The sequence below is a fragment of the Gobio gobio genome, assembly GCF_949357685.1.
Source record: "Gobio gobio genome assembly, chromosome: 7".
NCBI lineage: Eukaryota > Metazoa > Chordata > Actinopteri > Cypriniformes > Gobionidae > Gobio > Gobio gobio.
The window spans coordinates 8566499-8589455 of NC_137103.1; the positions used below are offsets into that span (position 1 = coordinate 8566499).

Below are 22957 nucleotides of genomic sequence, written 5' to 3' on the forward strand. Positions count from 1 at the left end.
TGTTTATAATGTCATGTGACGTCTGTATAATGTCATGTCACTCTCCAGGTAAATGCCGGCCCTCTGGCCTACGCCAGGGCTTTCCTGGATGATGCCAGCACTAAGAAATACCCAGACAACAAAGTCAAACAGCTGAAAGAAGTCTTCCGGTAATACACACACACACACACACACACACACACACACACACCGTCTGAGTCAGTCCTTCCTCTCAAACTATCACTTTACACACACACACACACACACACACACACACACACACCGTCTGAGTCAGTCCTTCCTCTCAAACTATCACTTTACACACACACACACACACACACACACACCGTCTGAGTCAGTCCTTCCTCTCAAACTATCACTTTACACACACACACACACACACACACACACCGTCTGAGTCAGTCCTTCCTCTCAAACTATCACTTTACACACACACACACACACACACACACACACACACACACACCGTCTGAGTCAGTCCTTCCTCTCAAACTATCACTTTACACACACACACACACACACACACACACCGTCTGAGTCAGTCCTTCCTCTCAAACTATCACTTTACACACACACACACACACCGTCTGAGTCAGTCCTTCCTCTCAAACTATCACTTTACACACACACACACACACACACACACACCGTCTGAGTCAGTCCTTCCTCTCAAACTATCACTTTACACACACACACACACACACACACACACACACACACACCGTCTGAGTCAGTCCTTCCTCTCAAACTATTACTTTACACACACACACACACACACACACACACCGTCTGAGTCAGTCCTTCCTCTCAAACTATCACTTTACACACACACACACACACACACACACACACACACACACACCGTCTGAGTCAGTCCTTCCTCTCAAACTATCACTTTACACACACACACACACACACACACACACACACCGTCTGAGTCAGTCCTTCCTCTCAAACTATCACTTTACACACACACACACACACACATACACGTCTATATTACCAACAGGGGACCATCACTCCACACTGACCAAGAGGGGACCTGTGTTTCTAGTCATTTTGAAGAAACAAAACTTAGATACAAAATTTTGTTTTAAGGTCTTTTTTCATAATATAACTTCAAATAAGCATTTATTTATTTTTTTTTAAACATGCCAAGAGGGGACCTGACCGATGTCTACCTATCCAACAGGGGACCTCCATAGCCTGCAATGGAGCTGTGTGTGTGAAAGGGAAGAGAGCTGGCAGTCAAGTCTGTCTTCATTATTTAATATATATATATAATTATATAATGTTCACACAGGCATCAGGGAACACAATGAGCACACAACGGAGAAAAAGCCATGTTGTGGACATTACAGAAAAGAATTTAAGAAATTAAAAAATTCTTAAAATTAAGAATTATCTTTAAGAAATTCATTCTCTGTTGTGTCTTCATACTTACAGTATATGATCCGTCCACATCTCTCATTTAAGCTTATTTTCAAGAACACCAACACTGTAAAAAAAATCAGGTCTCCAATTGAAAATTTTCTAGTGAGCGATCTCATCTACATTTTTTAGTTGGCCAAATTGAATTTCTTGAATTTTAATTGAATTAAAGTGCATCAATTTACAGAAATTAAATTTGGCCAACTGAAAAATTTAGATGTGACCGGTCACTAGAACATTTTCAATTGGAGACCTGAATTTTTTTTTACAGTAAAGGTATTTCAATGTGTGATTTATTTTTTATTAAAACATAGTTTCTGCTCTCTAAAATCCCCAAAAATGTCCTTTGTTTTTGAGATTTTTAGAGTGAGATTTGATTTCTTGCACCAATAAAAAAATAAATAAATATAGGACTGGACAAGCAGAAATTGTTCTTTAAGGTAATAATCACAGGTCATCACTTTATATATAAATAGTGAAAATGTTAAACACAATGACTCGGTCCCCTGTTAGATAGTAAATCACGACACCAGTGTGTTTGCTTTGTCATTTCTTGCCATCTCAAACACACTGTAGAGATTTAGAGTTTTTATAGCAATAACTGAGTTTTAAGAGTTAAATCAAGCAGAAATAGTTCTCTAATGTATTAATTGCAGATCATCTTTGAATAATGATTATGTTAAACACAATGACTCGGTCCCCTGTTAGATAGTAAATCACGACACCAGTGTGTTAGCGTTGTCATTTCTTGCCATCTCAAACACACTGTAGATATTTAGAGTTTTTATAGCAATAACTGAGTTTTAAGAGTTAAATCAAGCAGAAATAGTTCTCTAATGTATTAATTGCAGATCATCTTTGAATAATGATTATGTTAAACACAATGACTCGGTCCCCTGTTAGATAGTAAATCACGACACCAGTGTGTTTGCTTTGTCATTTCTTGCCATCTCAAACACACTGTAGATATTTAGAGTTTTTATAGCAATAACTGAGTTTTAAGAGTTAAATCAAGCAGAAATATTTCTCTAATGTATTAATTGCAGATCATCTTTGAATAATGATTATGTTAAACACAATGACTCGGTCCCCTGTTAGATAGTAAATCACGACACCAGTGTGTTTGCTTTGTCATTTCTTGCCATCTCAAACACACTGTAGATATTTAGAGTTTTTATAGCAATAACTGAGTTTTAAGAGTTAAATCAAGCAGAAATAGTTCTCTAATGTATTAATTGCAGATCATCTTTGAATAATGATTATGTTAAACACAATGACTCGGTCCCCTGTTAGATAGTAAATCACGACACAAGTGTGTTTGCTTTGTCATTTCTTGCCATCTCAAACACACTGTAGATATTTAGAGTTTTTATAGCAATAACTGAGTTTTAAGAGTTAAATCAAGCAGAAATAGTTCTCTAATGTATTAATTGCAGATCATCTTTGAATAATGATTATGTTAAACACAATGACTCGGTCCCCTGTTAGATAGTAAATCACGACACCAGTGTGTTTGCTTTGTCATTTCTTGCCATCATAAACACACTGTAGATATTTAGAGTTCCCTTTCAAGGGAACTCGCGCTGCGTCAAAACGCTTTGAGAACGCTTCTGCGTGATTGCGTCTTGAAGCACTTGTGGAATCAGTCCAATGGACAGACGGAACGTCATAGACGGGTGACGTCATAGACCGGAAACTATAAAGCACCCGTGAACACAGACAGAACTAGCTTCTTCGCCTTCAAGAAGCGCTCTGTGTGAATCTTGTCTGTAAAAACTGGTGTTTTTTGTCTGTCTTTAAAAAAAAAAAAAAAAAAGTTAGGCAGGAGTTTTCCACCTTTGTTCTTGTAAAAGAAAAACATAAAAGTAAAACAAACGTGACAGCTATGGATGTGTTCATTCACTGGATGTGTTCATCCCTGCCCTCATTTCATTACGGGTGGGGATGCATATTCTATGTGTGTTGACTGTTCGTTAAGCCGCCGGGCGCTCTCCGACGAGGGCGCTTCGGCTCGCGTTCCCCGCGGCTCAGGTCCCTTCTGCCGAGGCAGAGCGGCGGCTTCAGTCGTGGGGATCGCAAATAGGTCCGGCAGAGGGGTTAGAGACGGGCATCGCCTTTTCTCTGCCTTCACCTGCCGGATTCAGTGTTTCATCTCAGGGTTGGAAGCACGCTTGCGGTTCCTTCCGCCCCGGGTGAAGCGCAGAGACATATGTATGTGCGTCAGCTTTCATGAAAAAGGAGTGGGCGGACATTCATTGATAAATTTCTCAAATGTGTAAGAAAAGCACGTAGCGAAAAAGAGAAAATAACGACTCGGATCTCATATTTGCCGAGGCAACATGTAGATTACAGTCTGCAATATAAACACTGCATCTCACGTTTTGCCGAGGCAGCGTGTAGACTGCTAAGAATGTAACGGATTTGCAGACCTCGTGTTTCCGAGGCAACACGTAGATTACAGTCTGCAATATAGTAGCGTTTGATCTTGCGTTTTGCCGAGGCAGCGCATAGATCAGGGTCTGCTAAAAAAAAAAAATATAATGGACAGAGCTCGTGTTTGCCGAGGCAACACGTAGATTACATTCTGAAATATAAGAGAAATCAATGGATCTCGTGTTTGCCGAGGCAACACGTAGATCATGTTGCCACAATGCATTTATAAATGGGGGAAAGAAGGAAGAGAAAAAGAAAAAGAGAAGCCTTTTTCTCTGTTCCTATGTTTGACTCCTCTTTGCATTTTTCATGCCAATGAATATTCAGCCAAAAGAGTGAACATCTGAGTGGTTTTGAATGCATTTCATTTTGACAAATTAAATCATATTTCTTTGTGGCTTGAGAATTCTTTATATATGGAACATATATATACATATTTCTAAAAATCCATGGTTATGGTAAGAGCATGCGCTGAGTGCTTCATGCCCTTTCTAATTCCAAAATGTGGAAGCAGAGTGAAGTTCTCTTCAGGCAAGGCGGTATTGAAAGACCGTTATTGTCATAAAGAGGGCTTTGTCAAAGTAAAACTCCTGATGCCATCAATGTCAGGTTTCTGAGGGAAACCCTCCGTAGGAAGGCGGTGTTCACCACATTATACGCTGCCCATCTCCCTTCGGGGCCCTCAAGGGGACCATTCTGCCAACCTCGCCATGTGTTTCGGGGCGCAGTGGTCTCTGGCGAACACATATCTCAGGGTCCACCCGGAAACGTAGTGGTCCTGGGATGTGCGCACCCTCCGAGGAGGGTCCTAGAGCAGTCAGGCCAGTTGTTCCCTGCGCCTTCGTGCTTCAGGGCACTGCGCTTGCTGCTTGTGGTACACCAGAGGCCAGTCTTGAGAGACTGGTATCTCTAATATTTCTGACGATATAAATATCATGTCTCTGAGGGTCCCTTCCGTAGGAAGGCGGTGTCCACCTCATTATACGGTGCCCGTCTCCCTTCGGTGCCCTCAGGGGGACCATTCTGCCAACCCTGCCACCTCGTGTGTTTCAGGGCGCAGTGGTCCCTAACAAGCACATATCTCAGGTTCCACCCGGAAACGTAGTGGTCCTGGGATGTGCGCCCCCTCTGAGGAGGGTCCTAGAGCAGTCAGGCCAGTTGTTCCCTGCGCCTTCGTGCTTCAGGGCACTGCGCTTGCTGCTTGTGGCCACGGGCCAGTCTCGAGAGACTGGTATCTCTAATATTTCTGACGAGCTCATATCTCAGGTTTCACCCGGAAAACGTAGTGGCCCTGGGATGTGCGCCCCCTCCGAGGAGGGTCCTAGAGCAGTCAGGCCAGTTGTTCCCTGCACCTTCGTGCTTCAGGGCACTGTGCTTGCTGCTTGTGGCCAGAGGCCAGTCTCGAGAGACTGGTATCTCTAATATTTCTGACGAGCTCATATCTCAGGTTCCACCCGGAAAACGTAGTGGCCCTGGGGTGTGCGCCCCCTCCGAGGAGGGTCCTAGAGCAGTCAGGCCAGTTGTTTCCTGCGCCTTCGTGCTTCAGGGCACTGTGCTTGCTGTTCGCGGTATGTCAGAGGTCAGTCTTGAGGGACTGGCACCATGGCAGAATCTGTTAGGTTTCATGGCAGCTGCGTCCGACGGGGATACCTTTTTGGCCTGCTGAGCATGAGACCGTGACAGTGGTGGCTCATAACCAAGGGGTTTCCCTGAGGGGATACCTGCTCCGCATGATGGAAGTCACGCGGCGATGCTTTCGTGCTTTAGTTATGTGGAAAGATCCTTGGTTTATGCCCTAAAGGCTGGTATTGGGGACTCATGTTCGTCGCGTTACGCTAACGACAGAGTTTCCTTTGCGGGCTGGGGGTAGAAATCATGAGTGGTCACTCTCTAGAGCAATATAACACTGCATCTCATGTTTTGCCGAGGCAGCGTGTAGATGCAGTCTGAAAAAAGAAAGAAAAAGAAGGAAGCACATCTCAGGTTCCACCCAGAAACGTAGTGGTCCTGGGATGTGCGCCCCCTCCGAGGAGGGTCCTAGAGCAGTCAGGCCAGTTGTTCCCTGCGCCTTCGTGCTTCAGGGCACTGCGCTTGCTGCTTGTGGTACACCAGAGGCCAGTCTTGAGAGACTGGTATCTATAATATTTCTGACAATTTCAATATCATGTCTCTGAGGATCCCCTCCATAGGAAGGCGGTCTCTACTTCATTATACGGTGCCCGTCTCCCTTCGGTGCCCTCAGGGGGACCATTCTGTCAACCCTGCCACCTCGTGTGTTTCGGGGCGCAGTGGTCCCTAACGAGCACATATCTCAGGTTCCACCCGGAAACGTAGTGGCCCTGGGATGTGCGCCCCCTCCGAGGAGGGTCCTAGAGCGGTCAGGCCAGTTGTTCCCTGCGCCTTCGTGCTTCAGGGCACTGCGCTTGCTGCTTGTGGTACACCAGAGGCCAGTCTCGAGAGACTGGTATCTCTAATATTTTCGACGATATCAATATCATGTCTGGGGGGGACCATTCTGCTAACCCCGCCACCTCGTGTGTTTCGGGGCGCAGTGGTCCCTAACAAGCTTATATCTCAGGTTCCACCCGGAAACGTAGTGGCCCTGGGGTGTGCGCCCCCTCCGAGGAGGGTCCTAGAGCAGTCAGGCCAGTTGTTCCCTGCGCCTTCGTGCTTCAGGGCACTGCGCTTGCTGTTCGCAGTATGTCAGAGGTCAGTCTTGAGGGACTGGCACCATGGCAGAATCTGTTAGGTTTCATGGCAGTTGCGTCCAACGGGGATACCTTTTTGGCCTGCTGAGCATGAGACCATGACAGTGGTGGCTCATAACCAAGGGGTTTCCCTGAGGGGATACCTGCACCGCATGATTGAAGTCACGCGGCGATGCCTTCGTGCTCTAGTTATGTGGAAAGATCCTTGGTTAACGTCCTAAAGGCCGGTATTGGAGACTCATGTTCGTCGCGTTACGCTAACGACAGAGTCTTCCTTTGCGGGCTGGGGGAGCGATCATGAGTGATCCTGCTGAGGCAGGGGCTGAGGCCCGGGTAAATATAGACTCCACACCGAGGTGGCGGAGCTCTTGTGGTTATCCAGCTCCTCCGGGACTGGACACCATGATACGGGAATGGCCGAGGCCACCCTGTACACCTTTACCCGATTGCTCTGCTTCTGGGAGTTCTGGAGAGAATTCGCCGAGACGTGGCTCGTCTGCTGTTAATAGCTCCGTACTGGCGGGCCCGAGTAGGGCCCAGACCTAGTTTCTCTTCTGGATGGCTCTCCGCTGGAGATTCCGTTCAGTAGGGAATTTAACTCTTAAGTGAGAGGTTTGATCATCACCCCTGCCAGGAGGGTGAAACTGGGCCTGGCCTCCGAGGGGGCCCAGCCCATAAGTTCAGGTCTCTCAGCCGAGGCTGTTGAGACCATATATCACTCCAGAGCTCCGTCTACTAGGAAACTGTATTCTAGCCACATTGAAGGTGTATGTGGCAGCCTTAGCTGCTTTCCACGCTCCTTTTGGGTGAGGTTTCTTTGAGGAGACACCCGCTAGTTACTTGTTTCCTTCGTGGCTTTTTGAGGCTTAGATCTGCAGTCAAGGGTTTGCGCCCGGCATAGGGAAAGTTCTCTTCATCCTAGGCCAGGCTATGTTGCTGGGGAAAAATTCTACTAGCATTGTAATACCTATAGTACTGCTGGCCTTTGTCCTCCTCGGCGTCAGACCAAGGGAAACTAATCTGCTTTGACCACTCCTGGGGTGCAGGTGCTATCGTAGTAGTGTGCACTTTTGATTTCACACATACGGTCACATGCTCTTATGGCGGCGTTGGTATTGCGTTCTCAAAGCGTTTTGACGCAGCGCGAGTTCCCTTGAAAGGGAACGTCTCAGGTTACGTATGTAACCATGGTTCCCTGAGAGGGAACGAGACGCTGCGTCACCCTGCCATATTCCCTGTGTGCCCGTGAGCGACTTCTTTCAGGCTTTTTCAGAAGCTAGTTCTGTCTGTGTTCACGGGTGCTTTATAGTTTCCGGTCTATGACGTCACCCGTCTATGACGTTCCGTCTGTCCATTGGACTGATTCCACAAGTGCTTCAAGACGCAATCACGCAGAAGCGTTCTCAAAGCGTTTTGACGCAGCGTCTCGTTCCCTCTCAGGGAACCATGGTTACATACGTAACCTGAGACGTTTTTATAGCAATAACTGAGTTTTAAGAGTTAAATCAAGCAGAAATATTTCTCTAATGTATTAATTGCAGATCCTCTTTGAATAATGATTATGTTAAACACAATGACTCGGTCCCCTGTTAGATAGTAAATCACGACACCAGTGTGTTTGCTTTGTCATTTCTTGCCATCTCAAACACACTGTAGATATTTAGAGTTTTTATAGCAATAACTGCGTTTTAAGAGTTAAATCAAGCAGAAATATTTCTCTAATGTATAAATTGCAGATCATCTTTGAATAATGATTATGTTAAACACAATGACTCGGTCCCCTGTTAGATAGTAAATCACGACACCAGTGTGTTTGCTTTGTCATTTCTTGCCATCATAAACACACTGTAGATATTTAGAGTTTTTATAGCAATAACTGAGTTTTAAGAGTTAAATCAAGCAGAAATATTTCTCTAATGTATTAATTGCAGATCCTCTTTGAATAATGATTATGTTAAACACAATGACTCGGTCCCCTGTTAGATAGTAAATCACGACACCAGTGTGTTTGCGTTGTCATTTCTTGCCATCATAAACACACTGTAGATATTTAGAGTTTTTATAGCAATAACTGAGTTTTAAGAGTTAAATCAAGCAGAAATATTTCTCTAATGTATTAATTGCAGATCCTCTTTGAATAATGATTATGTTAAACACAATGACTCGGTCCCCTGTTAGATAGTAAATCACGACACCAGTGTGTTTGCGTTGTCATTTCTTGCCATCATAAACACACTGTAGATATTTAGAGTTTTTATAGCAATAACTGAGTTTTAAGAGTTAAATCAAGCAGAAATATTTCTCTAATGTATTAATTGCAGATCCTCTTTGAATAATGATTATGTTAAACACAATGACTCGGTCCCCTGTTAGATAGTAAATCACGACACCAGTGTGTTTGCTTTGTCATTTCTTGCCATCTCAAACACACTGTAGAGATTTAGAGTTTTTATAGCAATAACTGCGTTTTAAGAGTTAAATCAAGCAGAAATATTTCTCTAATGTATAAATTGCAGATCATCTTTGAATAATGATTATGTTAAACACAATGACTCGGTCCCCTGTTAGATAGTAAATCACGACACCAGTGTGTTTAATTTGTCATTTCTTGCCATCATAAACACACTGTAGAGATTTAGAGTTTTTATAGCAATAACTGAGTTTTAAGAGTTAAACAGAGGTGCCAAAAGTATTCGCATTCATAGGGTTTACAAATACTTTTGTAGAAGTTGAAGTATCAACTCAAGCTTTTTACTCAAGTAAAAGTGTAAAAGTACTGGTTTCAAAACTACTTAAAGTATAAAAGTAAAAGTAATGTAAGGGGAAAAAAATGCCATTAAAGGGGTAGTTCACCCAAAAATGAAAATTCTGTCATAATTTACTCACCCTCAAGTACTTCCAACAGGTATGAGTTTCTGTGTTCTGAAGATATTTTGAAGAATGTTTGTAACCAAGCAGATAGAGAAACCATTGACTGCCATAGTAGGGGCAAAATGCTATGGCAGTCAATGGTTGCTCTATCTGCTTGGTTACAAACATTTTTCAAAATATCTTCAGAACAATGAAACTCATACAGGTTTGGAACAACTTGAGTGTGAGTAAATGACGACAGAATTTTCATTTTTGGGTGAAGTATCCCTTTAAGGACAACATATTAGGCCGCGCCACAGTGTATACCCCACCTCCTCAAAAAAAATTTTTTTCTAAAGGCCATAATGACTATAATGTTATATTAAAAAGTTAATGTTGAAATGTTTTAGATGTATAGGCTACCTGTTTCAGCTGCATATATTCCCATTGAAAATGAACGCATTTTAGGACAATGCAAATACATTAAAGAACCATATGTGTACTGAGCAAAAAATCTAAAGTCAGAGACATGTTATCAATAACCATTATTTGAATGTGTGATCAGTGTGGCCAGATTGGGTCGACAATTTCCAGCCCAAAAACTCACCAAATGTACATTTATATGCAAAAAATGGTTATTGATAACATGCCTCTGAATTTTGACTTTTTGCACCTTTACAATACTTATAAGCAACTAGTCACTCCAAGAAAAATCCCAAAACTTTAACTGCCAAAATAATGTGATATTATTATTTTATTGCCATACCAATCAATGTTGATAAGTTACCATTTTATCTCCTTAAAACATAACATTGATGATAAAAAAATCTATTTCCCAGTAAAACGGATCAAATATGACTATATGTCCAAGTAGAAACTGTCAAAACGGCATTCCCTCAGAAAAAACACAATTTATGTGCAAAAAGTGCCCAATATAGAGATTGGAAAAAGCAATGTAATAAACAGGCATTTCACACGTTAATGCTCACACCACTTTCAAAATGCGTAATTCATTGATACTATACAATAATCCGCCAACAAAAAATAACAATGCGTTTACCATTGTGTTGCACTTTGCGTTCACAAAACTACAGTATGTCTTTCGTGAAGTACATGGCACACGCACAGTCAGAACGGATTAATGGTTGATTTAAACCTCTTTCAGCAGCTGTCGGGGTTGAGTTGCAGATGTCCTAAGTGTGTGTATATATGATGATGGACTGGAGTCATGGTTATATTTATAAAGAGTCTTCGAGTCACAGGTGTAATTCACGTTTGAGAGTTGAGTCACTCTCCCACTCTTTACTGTAGATACAACTTACTGTATATTTATGCCACTGGCATAGCGATCACTGGAATATACAGCTACGAGTCATTGCGCTAAAAACCCGGCTAAAGTCATGAATGAGCACGTCTGCCTGCTGATCGCTGATTGGCTGAAAGTGCGTGCTCGTCGGCGAGAACCCGCCCTATCTGGCAGCATGGTGTGTGATTTGTGCAGGTGCAGGCGTGATTGATCGCGTACAACCCAATAGGGTGTCGGAATTGTTTGTGTTTATCCTTCTCATCCAACCACAATCAAATTCACTCTGTCCGGATGGCACGATTTATCTGGATAGTTTTTTTTTTAAGACAAGCCGGAATAGAAAAATGCCGAAATGGAATAGGAGTAACGAGACTATTATAAAAATCTAAGGAGTAGAAAGTACAGATAATTGCTTGAAAATGTAAGGAGTAGAAGTATAAAGTAGGCTGAAAAATAATTGCTCCAGTAAAGTATAGATACTCAAAATTCCTACTTAAGTAAGGTAACGAAGTATTTGTACTACGTTACTTGACACCTCTGGAGTTAAATCAAGCAGAAATAGTTCTCTAATGTATTAATTGCAGATCCTCTTTGAATAATGATTATGTTAAACACAATGACTCGGTCCCCTGTTAGATAGTAAATCACGACACCAGTGTGTTGGGTTGTCATTTCTTGCCATCTCAAACACACTGTAGAGATTTAGAGTTTTTATAGCAATAACTGAGTTTTAAGAGTTAAATCAAGCAGAAATAGTTCTCTAATGTATTAATTGCAGATCATCAGATCAATGATTATGTTAAACACAATGACTCGGTCCCCTGTTAGATAGTAAATCACGACACCAGTGTGTTTGCTTTGTCATTTCTTCATCTCAAACACACTGTGGAGATTTAGAGTTTTTATAGCAATAACTGAGTTTTAAGAGTTAAATCAAGCAGAAATATTTCTCTAATGTATAAATTGCAGATCCTCTTTGAATAATGATTATGTTAAACACAATGACTCGGTCCCCTGTTAGATAGTAAATCACGACACCAGTGTGTTTGCTTTGTCATTTCTTCATCTCAAACACACTGTAGATATTCACTGTATATATTGAGATAACTCAATTTTATGGTGACTTGCATTAAAATGTTTATCCGTCTCAATTAAATTATGTGAACTGAATGACTTTTAACATTGACACTTTAGTTATTTAACCAAATGATGATTTTCAAGTCAGCAATCAACACACAACTGAGTTTTGACCTCCAAAATCTTATTATAGTGTATTTTTATGGTAAGTATTGGTGTTTAATGTTTTAAATCAAGCAGAAATCACTCTTTAAGGAAACAATTGCAGGTCACACTTTATACAGTGAACATTGGATGGTAAAACACAACGCCTGTTTGATTGCTTTGCCATTTCTTGCCATCACAAACACACTGGAGAGATTTTGAAGGTCAGAACTAAATTTTTTGGTGACTTGCATGAAAATGTTCATCCGTCTCACTTAAATTATGTGAACTGAATGTCTTTTAACATTGACACTTTAGTCGAAGATTTTCAACTCAACAATCAACACACAACTGAGTTTTGACCTCCAAAATCATTATACAGTGTATATTAAATTTAAATAAAAAATATAAAATTTCTTTACAAAACAAGTTTGACTCAAGTTTGACTCTCTACTGCTTATTCATTATTGTTTATGTTACATGGTCCATGTTTACATTACAGTATAAAATTGTTCCTAAGTTTTCCCCTTTTATATAGATGGTAATGACTAAATATCCTCGCACACCGAAATTTTCACACGTAAAAAAAAAGATCAAGCACGTTTACACACAGCCTCTGAAACTTTCCTTCATCAAAAAGAAAAATCTGATCAGGTTCAGTTTTCTGCATTTTTCGCATCCATAGCAAGCATTTAAAGAGGGGTTTCAAATTTCTGTGTTATTCATTTTTGTGTTAAAATTTTGAACATAAGTTGAACAGTTTAAAAAAGAAAGTGTGAACCTTCAAATTAGCAATTATAGTTCATAAAGTTTTGCTGGCGTTTGTATCTAATTGAGAAAAGAATGAATGTAAATGGAAAGATGTCGTCATTGAACGCATTTTGTGCCAAAGCAAATAAATGATCCACAGTTTAGCCACATAGGCTGATGTGATCCCTGAGTGAAGAGTTTTGAAAAAGTGATGAGTATTCAGAAATGTGTCCTAGCAGATGTTTAAAAAACCCTGTAATATCACTATTAGTAAGGGATCACATTATAATATCAGTCTATAAATGTGAGATATTTAAAGTGAACCTAAAGTATACTTGCAATAGTGTGATTTTAGCACAATTAAATATACTTAATGGATGTTTCGCAAAAGCGTTGTTTAGTGATATTGCGTCCTTGTGTTTCTGCTGTACGTCATCAGCAACTGTCGAAGTTCAATTACAATACTCAAAATCACATGTACAGAGGATGCACAAAAGTAGATCACATAGCAAGACTGGTCTCCACGAAAACACAAGTCCCTTCTTTGCATTCCCAGAATTGCGAAACAGCCATCATTAAGAAATGTGCATTGTGCAATAAAGGAGTACTCCAAGAATAATTATAATATTTATACCAGTACGTCTCACGCAGGTCACGAGGGTTTACAATATTTGATGCTTTAATACTATCCAAAAAAAATTGTTACGGCCATTTCACACTGAACGCGACAAAGCTAGGTGAATCATTGATGAATGAAGGTTTAACACCGAACGCCACTCAAACCATCATCGAGGACTTGCTATAATTATATAATAGGCAGACATGCATTATTTCTAGTGATTTATGATTGTAATATAATTGACCGATCCAGAGCGAATGCGATCTCTGACTCATAACACTCACACACGTGGAAGAAAACGGACAGTTCTCTTCTGATAGCATATAATTCAGTGGAAAAAGAAGTAAACTTGAGAATTACATATGGCATATCTTGCTTTATTATGCTGAGATTGATCGAGCCTGGTATAAATAAATCCATACAGATCTATTGTTTTACAAAAATAATCTATTGTTTACAAAAGGAGAAAACGTGTGTACTTTAATGTAAACTTGGACCATGTGACATAAACTGAAGTTAACAGCAAAAAAATATACTATAATGCTGACTGTTGTTAGTGTTTTTTGTTGTAGGAGTTAAAAGTGTATATGTTGGGTGAATCCTCATTGTGTTCTGGAAGAATGAGTTGATTTAAGACATCAATGAAGTGTTTTGGTAGTTTTAGCACATTTTGAACGTGAAATTAACTGCTTTGCTTTGAAAGGTGTCCTAGCGATTGTAGCTGAGAGATAGACGTCAAACAGACTCAAACAAAGACCCAGAATTCTGTGGTGTTACAGCACTGTGGCTGCTGTAAATGGCTGCTGTAAGGTTTCTTTATGAAATAACAGGCACAATGGCAAAGATATTTCTGCAAAAACTCCAAAGTAATGTTCGGTTGCAGTGAGAAAGTCACAAGAGACAACTGAAAAAACTCATGCGTGTATTTAGCCTAGTGTAGATCAGCTTGCTTACACATCCCCCAAACTCCATTTACATATGAATACAGGAAAGGCCAAAGCCATTGTCTCACAGGTGAGGAACAAGCCTTACAGAGCTGTGAGACCCATGTCACAGACACAAACTTCTCAAACAAACTAGAGAAAACGCTGGGATTTACCTGGGAAAATTAAATCAATGTACACTTTTTCCAATCCCTACGACACATTTTTCAATACTTGGGTCACTTTTTTAAAACTCTTCACACACTTTTTCACACAAATTCACACAACTGAATTTCAGCTTGGCACAGCAGTTATTTTAGTGTTCAAAATGCACTAAAACTACCAAAAAGGATTCTGAGGATTCAAAGGAATCACCCAAAATTTCAATATGGTAATACTGCCGAAATGTAGCAAATTGTTTTTTTTTTTTATTATTAATTTTAGTTAAGTTTTGAACATAAGTTAGGGAGTTTTGAAAAGAGAATCAAAAATTTTTCAAATTGGCCTATACAGTTCATAATGTTTTGGTGGTGTTTGTGTTGAAGTGAGAAAATAATTCTTATAAATCGAAAGATGTCGCCATTGAATGTATTTTATGCCAAATCAATGATAAATTATGACTTTAGATGGCCCCACTTTATATTAGGGGGCCTTAACTACTATGTACTTAAATAGGTACAATGTACTTATTGTGTTCATATTGTGTTGCAAAACACTTTTGCTGATATTGAGGTGGGATACGGGTAGGGTTAGGGACATGTGTGGTTGTATTGGTAAGTTTAAAGGTAGGGTTAGATGTAAGGGAAGTGTCAACAGTGTAATTACAAATGTAACTACAGAAATTAATTACAGATGTAATTACATGCCGGTATATTTAAAAATGTAAGTACAATGTAAAGACATGTATGTACACAATAAGTGCATTGTATCAAATGGATAATTAAAATGTTAGTACATAGTAGTTAAGGCCACCTAATATAAAGTGGGTCCCTTTGGATTTTAAGATTTTATATTTCAGTATAATTCCTGCAGAAATGAGTTGATCATCGTTCTGACTTGAATGTGTTTGATCAGTTCTGAAAGCAGCTACAGAAGCAGAAACTTTCGTTTCACAACTCGTGGTCAGTCTACCTCAGATGTTTTAGACATTATGGCTGATAATCTAAATCCTTATGGAGAAAAATCAATGGGAGTTTTACTTCCTGTTTGCGTCTGTAGATTTCTCATAAATTCATCAAAAGTTTACATTATAAATGCAATCGCAAGCGATCGCTGTCTGCACCCTGTCATCATCAACACAAAGCTCTCGCTCTTCTTCACCAAATTCTGCCTCATTAGCAATTGGCAAAAACTGTAATCGACAACTATTTTGATAATCGATTTGTCGGCTTGAGTAATTTTTTAAGACAAAAGTAAAATTCTTTGATTCCAGCTTGTTTAATGTGAATATGTTCTAGTGTGTTCTCTCATATGTGACAGTAAACTGAGTTGTGGACAAAACGAGACATTCGAGGACGTCATCCTGGGCTTTTGGGAAACACTGATCCACATTTTTCGGACATATTATAGACCAAACAACTAATCGATTACTTGAGAAAATATTCAACAGATTAATCGACTATGAAAATAATCCCAAATCTAATCATTATGTACAAGTGCATTGCATTGGAACCCCTGGATATAAGCCTCCCCTCTCTATCTCTCTTAAATATTTTTGTTCTCTCTGAGAACAATAGCTATCATCAGGATACGCTATACACTGGTAGGCAGTGGCCCACCTTACCGTGACCACGATGCGGTCACCCAGAATTGATAGTTTACCCACCTCTTTTTTTACCACTACACCTCTGGTTTTAGTGCATTTTGAACACTAAAATAACTGCTGTGCCAAGCTGAAATTCAGTTGTGTGAATTTGTGTGAAAAAGTGTGTGAAGAGTTTTAAAAAAGTGACCCAAGTATTGAAAAATGTGTCGTAGGGATTGGAAAAAGTGTACATTGATTTAATTTTCCCAGGTAAATCCCAGCATTTTCTCTAGTTTGTTTGAGAAGTTTGTGTCTGTGACATGGGTCTCACAGCTCTGTAAGGCTTGTTCCTCACCTGTGAGACAATGGCTTTGGCCTTTCCTGTATTCATATGTAAATGGAGTTTGGGGGATGTGTAAGCAAGCTGATCTACACTAGGCTAAATACACGCATGAGTTTTTTCAGTTGTCTCTTGTGACTTTCTCACTGCAACCGAACATTACTTTGGAGTTTTTGCAGAAATATCTTTGCCATTGTGCCTGTTATTTCATAAAGAAACCTTACAGCAGCCATTTACAGCAGCCACAGTGCTGTAACACCACAGAATTCTGGGTCTTTGTTTGAGTCTGTTTGACGTCTATCTCTCAGCTACAATCGCTAGGACACCTTTCAAAGCAAAGCAGTTAATTTCACGTTCAAAATGTGCTAAAACTACCAAAACACTTCATTGATGTCTTAAATCAACTCATTCTTCCAGAACACAATGAGGATTCACCCAACATATACACTTTTAACTCCTACAACAAAAAACACTAACAACAGTCAGCATTATAGTATATTTTTTTGCTGTTAACTTCAGTTTATGTCACATGGTCCAAGTTTACATTAAAGTACACACGTTTTCTCCTTTTGTAAACAATAGATTATTTTTGTAAAACAATAGATCTGTATGGATTTATTTATACCAGGCTCGATCAATCTCAGCATAATAAAGCAAGATATGCCATATGTAATTCTCAAGTTTACTTCTTTTTCCACTGAATTATATGCTATCAGAAGAGAACTGTCCGTTTTCTTCCACGTGTGTGAGTGTTATGAGTCAGAGATCGCATTCGCTCTGGATCGGTCAATTATATTACAATCATAAATCACTAGAAATAATGCATGTCTGCCTATTATATAATTATAGCAAGTCCTCGATGATGGTTTGAGTGGCGTTCGGTGTTAAACCTTCATTCATCAATGATTCACCTAGCTTTGTCGCGTTCAGTGTGAAATGGCCGTAACAATTTTTTTGGATAGTATTAAAGCATCAAATATTGTAAACCCTCGTGACCTGCGTGAGACGTACTGGTATAAATATTATAATTATTCTTGGAATACTCCTTTATTGCACAATGCACATTTCTTAATGATGGCTGTTTCGCAATTCTGGGAATGCAAAGAAGGGACTTGTGTTTTCGTGGAGACCAGTCTTGCTATGTGATCTACTTTTGTGCATCCTCTGTACATGTGATTTTGAGTATTGTAATTGAACTTCGACAGTTGCTGATGACGTACAGCAGAAACACAAGGACGCAATATCACTAAACAACGCTTTTGCGAAACATCCATTAAGTATATTTAATCATGGGCGTCGGAACCATTGTATGTAGGTGGGACAAGACCCACCCACTTTTTACGATCAATGATATTGGACCCACTCACTTTTATCGTCTCTAACATTCAGCACATGTCTGTTTACCTAATCCTAATCGATAAACACTTATTATTAAACACATATTAGACGCTTTATTTCCACTTTTCTAATATTTTCTTAATTTGTATTGAAAATAAATGCCTTTCCGATTTGATATGTGATGGGAAAACGGAGAAGATTGATTTCGGCGAAAGCCGGACTCGAACCGCGGGTCGATTTGTGTCAAAACTAGAAGCCGCGCGTCTTACCCCTACACTACTGTCGCTCTCAATGAAATGGCGATTGATTTACGTAATTTTGTCTTTTCGACCTATACGTTTACCAAGTAAAGCTGTATATTTGTACTTAATGTAATTGGCATCTACTCCAGTAAAAAATTTCTGAGGACCCACCCACATTTTTTTTGCCTCCGACGCCCATGTATTTAATTGTGCTAAAATCACACTATTGCAAGTATACTTTAGGTTCACTTTAAATATCTCACATTTATAGACTGATATTATAATGTGATCCCTTACTAATAGTGATATTACAGGGTTTTTTAAACATCTGCTAGGACACATTTCTGAATACTCATCACTTTTTCAAAACTCTTCACTCAGGGATCACATCAGCCTATGTGGCTAAACTGTGGATCATTTATTTGCTTTGGCACAAAATGCGTTCAATGACGACATCTTTCAATTTACATTCATTCTTTTCTCAATTAGATACAAACGCCAGCAAAACTTTATGAACTATAATTGCTAATTTGAAGGTTCACACTTTCTTTTTTAAACTGTTCAACTTATGTTCAAAATTTTAACACAAAAATGAATAACACAGAAATTTGAAACCCCTCTTTAAATGCTTGCTATGGATGCGAAAAATGCAGAAAACTGACCATGATAAGATTTTTTTTTTTGATGAAGGAAAGTTTCAGAGGCTGTGTGTAAACGTGCTTGATCTTTTTTTTTACGTGTGAAAATTTCGGTGTGCGAGGATATTTAGTCATTACCATCTATATAAAAGGGGAAAACTTAGGAACAATTTTATACTGTAATGTAAACATGGACCATGTAACATAAACAATAATGAATAAGCAGTAGAGAGTCAAACTTGAGTCAAACTTGTTTTGTAAAGAAATTTTATATTTTTTATTTAAATTTAATATACACTGTATAATGATTTTGAAGGTCAAAACTCAGTTGTGTGTTAATTGTTGAGTTGAAAATCTTCGACTAAAGTGTCAATGTTAAAAGACATTCAGTTCACATAATTTAAGTGAGACGGATGAACATTTTCATGCAAGTCACCAAAAAATTTAGTTCTGACCTTCAAAATCTCTCCAGTGTGTTTGTGATGGCAAGAAATGGCAAAGCAATCAAACAGGCGTTGTGTTTTACCATCCAATGTTCACTGTATAAAGTGTGACCTGCAATTGTTTCCTTAAAGAGTGATTTCTGCTTGATTTAAAACATAAAACACCAATACTTACCATAAAAATACACTATAATAAGATTTTGGAGGTCAAAACTCAGTTGTGTGTTGATTGCTGACTTGAAAATCATCATTTGGTTAAATAACTAAAGTGTCAATGTTAAAAGTCATTCAGTTCACATAATTTAATTGAGACGGATAAACATTTTAATGCAAGTCACCATAAAATTGAGTTATCTCAATATATACAGTGAATATCTACAGTGTGTTTGAGATGAAGAAATGACAAAGCAAACACACTGGTGTCGTGATTTACTATCTAACAGGGGACCGAGTCATTGTGTTTAACATAATCATTATTCAAAGAGGATCTGCAATTAATACATTAGAGAAATATTTCTGCTTGATTTAACTCTTAAAACTCAGTTATTGCTATAAAAACTCTAAATCTCTACAGTGTGTTTGAGATGAAGAAATGACAACGCAAACACACTGGTGTCGTGATTTACTATCTAACAGGGGACCGAGTCATTGTGTTTAACATAATCATTATTCAAAGAGGATCTGCAATTTATACATTAGAGAAATATTTCTGCTTGATTTAACTCTTAAAACTCAGTTATTGCTATAAAAACTCTAAATATCTACAGTGTGTTTGAGATGGCAAGAAATGACAAAGCAAACACACTGGTGTCGTGATTTACTATCTAACAGGGGACCGAGTCATTGTGTTTAACATAATCATTATTCAAAGAGGATCTGCAATTAATACATTAGAGAACTATTTCTGCTTGATTTAACTCTTAAAACTCAGTTATTGCTATAAAAACTCTATATCTCTACAGTGTGTTTGAGATGGCAAGAAATGACAACGCTAACACACTGGTGTCGTGATTTACTATCTAACAGGGGACCGAGTCATCGTGTTTAACATAATCATTATTCAAAGATAATCTGCAATTTATACATTAGAGAAATATTTCTGCTTGATTTAACTCTTAAAACTCAGTTATTGCTATAAAAACTCTAAATCTCCAAAGTGTGTTTGAGATGAAGAAATGACAAAGCAAACACACTGGTGTCGTGATTTACTATCTAACAGGGGACCGAGTCATTGTGTTTAACATAATCATTATTCAAAGAGGATCTGCAATTTATACATTAGAGAAATATTTCTGCTTGATTTAACTCTTAAAACTCAGTTATTGCTATAAAAACTCTAAATCTCTACAGTGTGTTTGAGATGGCAAGAAATGACAACGCAAACACACTGGTGTCGTGATTTACTATCTAACAGGGGACCGAGTCATTGTGTTTAACATAATCATTATTCAAAGAGGATCTGCAATTAATACATTAGAGAAATATTTCTGCTTGATTTAACTCTTAAAACTCAGTTATTGCTATAAAAACTCTAAATCTCTACAGTGTGTTTGAGATGAAGAAATGACAAATTAAACACACTGGTGTCGTGATTTACTATCTAACAGGGGACCGAGTCATTGTGTAAATCATAAATAAATCAAAAGTGGTTTGTTTAAAAAAACTCAAAAATGTATAAGGTGGTAAGGTGGGCCTTTTACACCCCATTTTACATGGGGCAAAAGTCACGCATTATTTATACAAATACTTGAGCTAAAATGTTTTTTTTTTAATAATGTCTTAACACTTGTTTAAAAGAATAGTAAAGTTTGTACTATTTTCTGTTTATTTTGATAAATACAATAATATTCAATGAATATAGGCTACTGTCATTAAAATGTTAAAATAAAAAATACAAAAACAAAACTTCTAATTACATTCTGGTTGTTTAGATTTTTAAATCCTTTTTTCTTGGATTCTGTGTAGAATTTAATTGTAATGTAATGCAAAGTTTGAAACTAGTCAGGGTATCTAGTAAAGAGATGTAATGCTTGTTCCTTTAGTAAGCAGCCTGTTAAACAGCAGAGTCTCTCTGGGACAGCAGGCCATTCAAACAATAGAGGAGTGTGTGTGAACGACGTGTGTTTAAGAGCCCTTACAGTTCCTGCTCCAGCCTACAGGGGAGCTGCTGAGTATGACCTTAAACACACACACACACTTAGGTCCCCACTTGGTCATAAGTTTTAAAAAAATTACCAGAGTGTTTTTACTTAATTTTCACATGATTTAAACACACACACTTGTAGGTCCCCACTTGGTCAAAAGTAAAAAAAATCACCAGAGCGTTTTTTTAGTGTTTTTACTTGATTTTAACATGATTTAAAGCATGACCAACAGGGGACCTGAAAAATGTCCCCTCTTGGCTCAGAGGTCCCCTGTTAGTGAGTGTGTTACGACACCAAGGTCCCCTGTTAGATAGGTAGACAAGTACACACACACACACCGTCTGAGTCAGTCCTTCCTCTCAAACTATCACTTTACACACACACACACACACCGTCTGAGTCAGTCCTTCCTCTCAAACTATCACTTTACACACACACACACACACACACACACCGTCTGAGTCAGTCCTTCCTCTCAAACTATCACTTTACACACACACACACACACACACACCGTCTGAGTCAGTCCTTCCTCTCAAACTATCACTTTACACACACACACACACACACACACACACACACACCGTCTGAGTCAGTCCTTCCTCTCAAACTATCACTTTACACACACACACACACACACACACACACACCGTCTGAGTCAGTCCTTCCTCTCAAACTATCACTTTACACACACACACACACACACACACACACCGTCTGAGTCAGTCCTTCCTCTCAAACTATCACTTTACACACACACACACACACACACACACACCGTCTGAGTCAGTCCTTCCTCTCAAACTATCACTTTACACACACACACACACACACACACCGTCTGAGTCAGTCCTTCCTCTCAAACTATCACTTTACACACACACACACACACACACCGTCTGAGTCAGTCCTTCCTCTCAAACTATCACTTTACACACACACACACACACACACACACCGTCTGAGTCAGTCCTTCCTCTCAAACTATCACTTTACACACACACACACACACACACACACACACCGTCTGAGTCAGTCCTTCCTCTCAAACTATCACTTTACACACACACACACACACACACACACACACCGTCTGAGTCAGTCCTTCCTCTCAAACTATCACTTTACACACACACACACACACACACACACACACACACACACACCGTCTGAGTCAGTCCTTCCTCTCAAACTATCACTTTACACACACACACACACACACACACCGTCTGAGTCAGTCCTTCCTCTCAAACTATCACTTTACACACACACACACACACACACACCGTCTGAGTCAGTCCTTCCTCTCAAACTATCACTTTACACACACACACACACACACACACACACACACACCGTCTGAGTCAGTCCTTCCTCTCAAACTATCACTTTACACACACACACACACACACACACACACACCGTCTGAGTCAGTCCTTCCTCTCAAACTATCACTTTACACACACACACACACACACACACACCGTCTGAGTCAGTCCTTCCTCTCAAACTATCACTTTACACACACACACACACACACACAAACACCGTCTGAGTCAGTCCTTCCTCTCAAACTATCACTTTACACACACACACACACACACACACCGTCTGAGTCAGTCCTTCCTCTCAAACTATCACTTTACACACACACACACACACACACCGTCTGAGTCAGTCCTTCCTCTCAAACTATCACTTTACACACACACACACACACACACACCGTCTGAGTCAGTCCTTCCTCTCAAACTATCACTTTACACACACACACACACACACACACACCGTCTGAGTCAGTCCTTCCTCTCAAACTATCACTTTACA

The 22957-nt window shown here is 39.4% G+C and overlaps 1 protein-coding gene across 6 annotated transcripts in view; it reads left to right on the top strand.

The window, feature by feature from the left end:
• Positions 1-22957, top strand: part of LOC307129753 (dedicator of cytokinesis protein 9) — a 178865-nt gene that overhangs the window by 151141 nt on the left and 4767 nt on the right. For all 6 annotated transcript variants that reach the window (XM_079822440.1, XM_079822443.1, XM_079822444.1 and 3 more), the window contains one exon: positions 49-149. In XM_079822440.1, the coding sequence (XP_079678566.1) occupies positions 49-149 (101 nt within the window). The remainder of the gene's footprint in view (positions 1-48; positions 150-22957) is intronic.